Below are 9,136 nucleotides of genomic sequence, written 5' to 3'. Positions count from 1 at the left end.
TGGTATCTTGAGGTAAATTCCATTCAGCAATTGTGTCACAAAATCAGTTTTATATTTCTCATATCTGCCAATTTTCACCACTAAGGACAATGCGCTTCCGTATAAAGTTTAGTAAAATAAAGGTTGACAGCATTTTAGCAACTGCTTAATCTTCCAATTAATTTGTTTTTAATTTGAAAAGAAAACTGCACGGTTTTAAAAACCATGAGTCAGATAACCCCATTTAAGAACCAAGAAGTCATAGATCAAGCAAAGGTGAAATGAAAAATGTTCCCTCTCCGAATAGTGAGCGCTAACAAATGAAAATGGGTTTTTGGGGAGACGTACCAGAAAATTAAAAGATAAAAACGTGATGAGCGGATATCAAGGATGCAAAAACAGACTTTATATCACTGAGAGGGAAGTGTTTAATTACAGCGTGAGTTGATTCCAACGGTTTGTGCTCATTGTCTGCAAAAACACACACAATCCATATTTACATCTGCCATCAACATATCAAATGATAGTTAACAAGGACTATATCGTGACAATACAACAGCGAATACCGTAAAGACAAATCGGCCTCTTAGAAAAAGGACCCGCAGGAGTGACCAGTTTTTACCTCCGGGGTTAATCTCATTGTGCACGGACAGGAATCCCGACTCCCGAGTCCCGAATCCCAGGTCCGGGGATTTGAGTTCAGTACGCTCCAACAATCACCGCCTCGGCCTCTTTGGACGGCCTCCTGTCGGTGACCAAGAAGTTGATCATGCCCTCGGACTTAATGAGCAGGTTGCAGCCCAGGAAGAAGATCCCGAAGACCACGGTGAGGGACAGCACGCACATGACGGCGATCTGAACCACGCGCATGACGAACAAGCTCCTCTCATCCGGGGTGGTGGCCGCCAAGCCTTCGTCGGTCACCACGGACGACAGGTTGCAGCACAGCATGCCCTCTGTCCTGTTGAACAAGCCGTTCTCCGTCTGGTTGAAGCCGGTGGCGTTCATGGCCACTTTTTACCTTCTCTTCCTCCTTCGAACGGATTCAACTTTCCAAATTGAAGCGCTGAAGGCGGATCCCGAGTGATGAGGATGTGGAGGAAGGGACTTGGAGAAGTTCACACAGAGCTCTTCTGCTGGACTTCAATACTCCGCTCCGGGTTTGCATCTCGTGGATCCTCCCTCGCAGTTCGGAAGCACAATGGATCGCCGGAAAGAAAGAGAGCTAGAGAGACTTTTCACACGCGCGCGCGCAAGCACGCACACGCGTTGCGTGTCTGGAAAGCAGGCGGGGGAACATAGCAAGAGCGCCCCCATGAGGCCAGACTGCTGCGTTGACTCACGTCTTGCTCTGTCCTCAGTACAGTAGTTAAAACTCGTTTCTTATTTTGCGGCTTTGTACTCCGCTTCTTCGTATATATGTAAAATATGAAGTAATAAGTCTTTGGAAAATGTATTCGAGGTTGCTTCGGGGACCCCGGTTTAATTCAGATTCGCCAATGTTTTCGCACATTTTTTAAATGTTGCTTTTCTTTTTGAAAATGTTGAGGAAGTTGTTTCATTTGAGGTAAACTGGTCACAGAAAAAAAAAGTTCTGAAAATGATTTGTCTTGGTCCCAGTTTTGGGGAGTTTATTATTGTTTTTTTGTGCACAAAAATCTGGCACTCGAACATGAGAAAATGATGTCGGTTGCGTTCGCTTTCTGTTCATAAATGGAAGCAATTATTATGCTGAAAGGAGATACAAACACAACTATGTTCCATAAGAAGGTAAATATCATGAATTAAAAAAGAAGAAGAAAAGAATCAGGGATAGTTCCACCAGGAAAAACTCCAGTCCAGTTCTGGTCATAATTAGGATATCTTCTAGTGACATCTAGTGGATATTTTGGAAACTACTCCCTGAATATGGATGATATGTGAATAAAATTTCTGATTTGAACTCAGTGTATTTCAAATGGAATGATTAAAAAAATGATCTATCTATCTATCTATCTATCTATCTATCTATCTATCTATCTATCTATCTATCTATCTATCTATCTGTCTGGCTGTCTGTCTGGCTGTCTGTCTGATTGCTTGCTAGCTTGACAATTTGTCATGTTTGTGCAAAATAAGTCACTGATCGCTTCAGTGGCAGGAAGCGGAACACTGCATTAGCGTTCACGTTAGCATAAACATCTGGCCTTGTCATGCTAAAATCCTTCTAACGCCCCAGATCAATTCACATTGGGCGGAGATGGCCATCTGCGCTATATTACCAGACGTTTGGCTTTTGGCCTTTGTTGTTGTTTTAAATATACTTGATTTAAAGCTCAGCAGTTAGCACAGAGCGATCCTGTGTTTGACGTAACATCATGAATTCTTCTTCACGAATTTCCAATGCCTTCTGTTATGTATGACATTTCGTGGATGCCACCCAGTGTCCAAAATGAAACATTACAGCACCATTTTATTCTGTTTAATTTTATTTCTTTGCACTTCACTGTACTCCTTGAAAATGAATTGTACAACTGCATGTTTCGATTGGGGCCTTTTCCTTGGACTGGATATTTGTTTCATTTTATTTAGTTATTTTCAGAACTTTTTTTTATATTTATAGTTGACAGCTTCATTAGGAGTTGGTACCAACCTGGCATTCGTAGCAAATATCTACATCTAAAGGGACACGGTTTTATATTTATATTCTATTATTTTACCTGTTCGGCTCACTCGAGAATAAATTTTCCTCCCAGAGCTAAAATGAGTTTGACACCCTATTCTGGATAAAAAAAAAAAAAGCAAGCCTCAGCCAAGCCCCGCCTCTTCAAGAGGATTGCTAAGATTGACGTGGCTTTCGGCCAATCGCATTCGAGACACGGAGACTTCATCTGGTCGATGTGAAGCGTTTGGATTGCAACGAATCTCTCCTTTGCCCTCATCGTCCCGGTCGCAACCTGCGCGCATGTCTTGACCGGCATCGATATTTCTTCAAGACACGGCTGCATTTATGACGGCGAGATTGCATCTACTGCGGCGAGACTGTGCCAAGGAGTCGGGCCAGGTACCGCGATGATGATGAGCAGCTCGCAGAAGACTACATCACACCGGTTTGTTTACTATGTGCTGAGACTGACACCAAGTCGGTTTGCTTTGACACGCCGCGGGAGGATTCACTCATTGCCGGTACATGCAGGCGCTAACGACCCCTTACGAGGTAACCGCATTCTTTCAAGATATGAATTTATGGTGACGCGTTGCAGCATATGTCTGCAAGAGCGTGTTACGCTAGTCTGCCATTTTTTTTTTTTGAATGAGAGGGGAAAATGCAATGCGCAGGGGAAATGCCGGACACAAGCCTGACAATCAGTATGAATTTGATATTCATGAAATGTATTTTTGGGAGAGGCGGTGGTGGTGAGGGGGGGGGGGGGGTGTTGATAAAAGACGCTTCTCTATTTGCTTAATGGACTTAATGGGATCTCCAGCATAATCCCCTCCCTCCTCTTTTTCCTGGCAAGGCGGCTACGCTGTTTTTTATTTATTTATTTTTTAATAATATTCGTGCCAAAATGATAATGGATTGTCTGGTCGTTGGATACTCATAAGTGGAAGAAGATGAATGTGCTTCCTCACCCGCAGTAATGCATGAGAAACATCTTAATCGTTTCGCTTTTAAGAGAGGAGACGAACATTTTTAACTAATCGTTTTTTGAAGGTTTTAGCCTTTGAATTAGAATCACGCTAGTCCAATTAAAGTCCATCGAACTATCAATTTTCAGTGGCATTTAAACTCTAATATTAGCTTCTTGCATAGAAAATACAAGAAAATGAAATCGTATAAAGTTCCGTGAGTTGCACTCATATTTTAAGAATAATTTAGCAATATTACAAATAAAGTGACTTGAAATGATCACTAAATCAATTTGGTCAATTAAGTGGAAACAAGTTGTTGATTAAACTTGTCTTGAAAAATTGAGTGGCCACTTAAGTCACTGCCATCTCAGGCTGCAACGAATTGAATAATTTGTCAATTAATTATTGTCGATTAATCGACTGATCATATTTTATGTTTGCCTCAGAAAACAGTTTCTCACACTGAGAGTGCAGAAAATAAATATTAACTAACAAATACCACCCAAATCAGTTCAAAGCAAATAAATAAATACAACAGGGTGGTTTGATGTCACTGTCTGGGTCATTAAAATTTCGAACTATATTCGTAGTGGTGTCTCTAAGGTGTATTTTATTCACTAATGACAGTTTGCCTCCGCTGACCGAAATAAAAGGCATCCTTACAATAATAACACAATGCAGCAATAAGTTGCTTCATGTTCCAATCAATTTGCTCTTAGTTGGAAAAGAAAAATGTACTTTTTCTGCCACGGAATTCAAAAGCTTGACTTTAGATTTGCTTCTACTTGCAGAAACTCCGCTAAAATTTTAAATCGCCACCCTGAAATGCTTGTACATACCTCAAGGGGGGCTTGTACCCCCATTTGAGACCCATTGCTTTAGCTAACTGCTAAACATTGCGGTGAAGAACTGCGCAGCATCACCCCGAGAGCTGCATCTATTATTTTTCCCTTTCTCCTCTGCTCCAAGTTCTCGCCACAGATTGGTATTCATCAACACGTCAAACAGATGGCGTGAGACTCAAACGCATGCTCCCCCACATCAGCCAAACTGTGATCAAAAGATTAAAATGAGAAGGGTGTGAAACCAGGACGCTGGTGTTGACTCCGAGCACGGACGTCTTTCTAGAAAAACTGGCGAAATAACAATTTAGCGGTTTTCGTCTGCTTTCCAAGCTTGGTCATGTGACGCTAGCAAACTGAGCCGCGATTGGTCATTAGCTGACCCTTGAGCAGTGTTGTCATATCCAGTATGATTCTAGGATTTTTTTGGGGGGCGTCGTTCTCCTTCGAAATATTCTGAATTGTTTTATCTTGTCTCTCTCCTGTAGCATGATGCCCGCTGTCCAAAACGGTCCAGTCTCCTCCCAAAGTCCCGCCGCCATCTTCAGATCTCCAACACAGCCCCGGGCACGCTGAGCTCTCGTGAGCGCTTCCTGGCTGACTGGCATCCCGACGATTTGATGCGCCGGTTTGTCTACTGCAAGGTGGTCTTGACCACCTCTTTAGTCTGGGTGCTGGTGGACGTCTTCTTGTTGCTCTATTTCAGCGAATGTAACAAATGCGACGACAGGAAGGACCGCTCGCTGCTCCCCGCCCTCCGCGGTGAGTTAAAAACAAAGACTTGACCGGGATTTTAGGGGTTAAATAGGTCATTATTGCTGTCTTTCAACTACTGGAGGTACATGAAGGCACTTCAGGGGGTATTGGACATTTTAAGCGGCTTTTTGCAGGCGTCAGCAAATCTGATTTAGTGCTTTTTAATGCCGCGACAGGGATAGTAGGTTATTTTCAAATTAAGAGCAAATTAATTGGAACTTGAAAACAATTATTGCTCAATTGTAGTATAGTGACTCCTTTGCAAAATATTTTATGCCTTTTAGTTTTATTTGGAGGTAAATTGTTATTAGTGATGCATTTTTCTGCCTCCAATCAGAAAGAGAACCCCCTCACACACACATACACACTCACACACCCTCGCTGTGCCGACTGCATTTAAGAATATCATCAACATTTTTTAAACTGATTCAGGTACTTGTAGGGTCATTGTTTTCCAAAGAAAAACTTTTTATTTTGACCAACACAAAAGATAAACAGAATCTTTTAAAGAAGAACTTGAAAAATAAATTATTAAACGATCGTTTAAGCGAAACGATTAATCGATTACAGTGTTACCTCATGTACGTATCGTGAGGGTCACGTTCCCCTAAAAATACCCACACAAACCATTGCTTTTGTTCCCAATTTTTTTCATTTCTTTTGCTAAAAAATAAGCCTGGTTCCACACAGATAGAAAAATAGCAAGAACGATGGCGAGGTAAACTTGCAGCAAAATTATGGTCATAAATCAAAATCCAAAAAACATTTTTTTTTTCTCCTTTTGTCACCTTGTTTTGAAGTTTATTTCACCATCTCAGTATTTATTTGAATGGTACGACTTTAAAGGATTAAAAAAAAAAGAAGTAAAACTGCAATAGAAACAATTTTGTTCATAAATGATAATAATGCAAGGGTCACATGACCAAACCGAGACGAGACGTGAGCCATAGCAAAATGTGGTATTGAAAAAACACTTTCATCTTGAGTTCCACCAAGACGTGACATTAACTGGACTGTTTAATCGGCGATGCTCCGAGTTCCTCATTTGCTCTGGAATTCTGGAATATAATGAAGTTTTGGGGCCTTTTCTGCAGTTGGTTTCCTCAAATGCCCTCTCCGCTAAGCTGATTTCTAAGCTGCTTTTAAGGTTAGACTGAGGCACAGCTGCCAGATACTGACACTAATTATGATCCCAATGTCTGGGAACATGAAGTTGTTTTGCTTGGAACTCTCATTTATTGTCTTTGCACAGGGTGCTCCTTTAAGTCGTTCAATGCCAGGGACGTAATTTCACGTTTTTTTAAGATTCCAGACATTAAATTCCAGATACTTAAGTATCAACTCGATACTTCCAGTAAGTACATTAAGGACAGCAGAATAGAATAGAATAGAATAGAATAGAAATGACTTGACTGTAATTAAAAAAAACAACCTGAAAGTATAAAATAAAATTGGGAGGCTCAAGTACAAGTCAAACATATATACAAAAACAACACATAAATAGACCACAGCATGGTTAGCATGTGTTGATGTTACATTTGACTCATTTTCAGCCATTCAGTGCCAATGACGGTTATTGACGTCAAAGATCAAATTTTACCAGGAAAGCAGTGAATGAGTTAAAAGTTACCGCTAATTTCAACAACTGTTTTTAGCATATTCCAATATTGCCATAAGAGCGAGCCAACTAACACAATGTATAAACACACCTTAGTACGTGTAATGATTTCATTATATTTATTATGAAAAGCAGGATGATGCCCTGAAATAAAATTTGCATTCCAGGAGACTTTAACGAATGAAGAAAGTACGCAATATAAATCTCAGGAAATACAGCGGTCTTCAGTCACGCCATGCAGCTTTTTTGAAAGTGTTTCCACAGACCACTTTTTGGTGAGGGCTTTCAACGCTAAAATTGCATCAATAGAAATGTGGGTTTGTACACAAAGCGGTGATGCTCATAAAGGAAATCACTCGAGGTTAAAGGAAATCACTTGAGGTTAACAATCAGCTGACACCCGCGCGTTTCCATTTGCAGGGGGTTGAAGAGAATCCTCTTAACCTGCGGCCACCAAGCTAATGTGAGCTGCGTGGTCCCCTTTCATTGCAAACGCCGCCTCTGCTTGAAAAGAGATTATTAGAGAGGGCTTGAGTGTCGTCATAAATCCGTGGGATTTATTTACATTGGGCTAATGGCGCCGCTCTAATGCTTTACAGCGATTTGCCTGGGAGAGGAACTGTGGGAAGCTAAGCGGCCTGCAGAGGACTCTGGGATGCTTGTGCTTTCATACTTTGTCCTTTTGTGATTTCCTGGAAGTATCTCAATTCAAATTCATCGGTTTCAGTTTATCAAACAGTTCAATTTTCTTTCTATCTATCTATCTATCTATCTATCTATCTATCTATCTATCTATCTATCTATCTATCTATCTATCTATCTATCTATCTATCTATCTATCTATCTATCTATCTATCTATCTATCTATCTATCTATCTATCTATCTATCTATCTATCTATCTCTCTATCTCTATCTCTATCTCTATCTCTATCTCTATCTCTATCTCTATCTCTATCTCTATCTCTATCTCTATCTCTATCTCTATCTCTATCTCTATCTCTATCTCTAGCTATCTAGCTAGCTATCAGGCTCTGCCATTTGAGCTGCCACCTCATGATTGATATTTACCTTTGGAATTGCAAGGTACTTGCAGCTGTCCCGCACATCTGCAGACTTGGTGAAAATGCAAATTTCGCAAGAGAGCTAGAAATGGATGAAAAATCAAGAAGCAATGCTGAAGAGGTGTCGGTTCATTTTTATGCTATTTTCTATTCAATTCACTTTTGAAGTGTAAAATCCAATATCCAATTGAATATTATGCTATGAAGGTTTTTCTCAAAATGGGTGTGTCCTTTGCTAAGGGTTAAAAAAAATTGTTTCTCTATGTACAATGAAAAAAAAAGAGCTGCAGGCAATATAATGTTGTGGCCAATGTTGTGGGTCTATCTAAAAATCTGTCAGTTTATCTCATACATATTTCCGTTGCATTTCAGCCGTGATATCTCGTAGCCACGAGGGTCCCGGTGAGATGGGCAAGTCTGTGAACATCCCTAAGGAGGACCACGAGAAGATGAAGGAACTCTTCAAGATAAACCAGTTCAATCTGATGGCCAGCGATTTGATTGCACTCAACAGGAGTTTGCCGGATGTCCGCTTGGACGGGTGCGTCACACCTTTATTGGCATCTATTAATCATGTCTGTCGGAAGTATGGTGGGTGTTATAGTGCATCTTAACGAAATACTGTGCATGAAGATCACATTTTGTTTTAATGAGCGGAGTTGAAATCACTTTCATTTGTGCGCGGGAATTTCATGCAAAATGAATGAATGTTGCAACCCAGGAATTGGGTTATTTTGGGGGTTACCCATTTCTGTAGTCAAAAGGAAGAATGCACATACCAATCTAATTTTGTTGGTTTTGTTGTTTGGGGTTATATCGTTTATTCTTTGAACATAAATTCGAAAAAAAATGTTTTGGATCAAACATAATCCAAAAAGAGACTGACACTACCTGTTGGGTTATTTATTCATTCCTCAAAGTTGGGATGGTCGTTTTGATTTTGATTTTTCTTGTATGAGGACATAAGAAATGAATGCTTCAATGCATGGATTTTTTTTTCACATACAGGTTTCGTTGTGGAGGAGTTTTACAGTAATATATTGAAAATATATTGAAAATCTAAGAAAAACTGCAAGTACTGTCTTTAGATGTGGATTTTATTCATGTTATACGGTATATTTATTTATCTATGTTCATTCAAAAAGCTCTTGAGAAAAAATGACGTACAATCATCTCCTTTTGCAAAGCTATATATATTTTTGTCACATCCCACCCCAGCGCTTTCATTTGAAACGAGGCCCGCTGTCTGTCTGTGAGAACTAGG

General features: G+C 40.3%; 2 protein-coding genes across 6 annotated transcripts in view; one reads left to right on the top strand and one right to left on the bottom strand.

Moving 5' to 3' along the window:
• Positions 1 to 383: 383 nt before the first annotated feature.
• rprma (reprimo, TP53 dependent G2 arrest mediator candidate a) lies at positions 384 to 1,208 on the bottom strand. Its single transcript, XM_088415568.1, has one exon. It carries the CDS (start codon positions 985 to 987, stop codon positions 679 to 681), a length of 309 nt encoding a protein of 102 aa, XP_088271694.1. The 5' UTR covers positions 988 to 1,208; the 3' UTR covers positions 384 to 678.
• Positions 1,209 to 2,863: 1,655 nt separating this feature from the next.
• Positions 2,864 to 9,136, top strand: part of galnt13 (polypeptide N-acetylgalactosaminyltransferase 13) — a 30,555-nt gene continuing 24,282 nt past the window's right edge. For 4 of the 5 annotated variants that reach the window (XM_088415684.1, XM_088415686.1, XM_088415683.1 and 1 more), the window contains exons 1-3: positions 2,864 to 3,175; positions 4,925 to 5,198; positions 8,245 to 8,413. In XM_088415684.1, coding sequence (XP_088271810.1) covers positions 3,149 to 3,175; positions 4,925 to 5,198; positions 8,245 to 8,413 — 470 coding nt within the window. In that variant the 5' untranslated portion in view covers positions 2,864 to 3,148. The remainder of the gene's footprint in view (positions 3,176 to 4,924; positions 5,199 to 8,244; positions 8,414 to 9,136) is intronic. The other variant, XM_088415685.1, reaches the window with a different exon arrangement.

This window comes from Hippichthys cyanospilos, chromosome 5, assembly GCF_059441005.1.
Source record: "Hippichthys cyanospilos isolate Australia breed blue-spotted pipefish chromosome 5, RoL_Hcya_1.0, whole genome shotgun sequence".
In the NCBI taxonomy this organism is placed as follows: Eukaryota; Metazoa; Chordata; class Actinopteri; order Syngnathiformes; family Syngnathidae; genus Hippichthys; species Hippichthys cyanospilos.
Note: the sequence above shows the minus strand (reverse complement) of the source record. Positions and strands in the feature narration are given on the sequence as shown.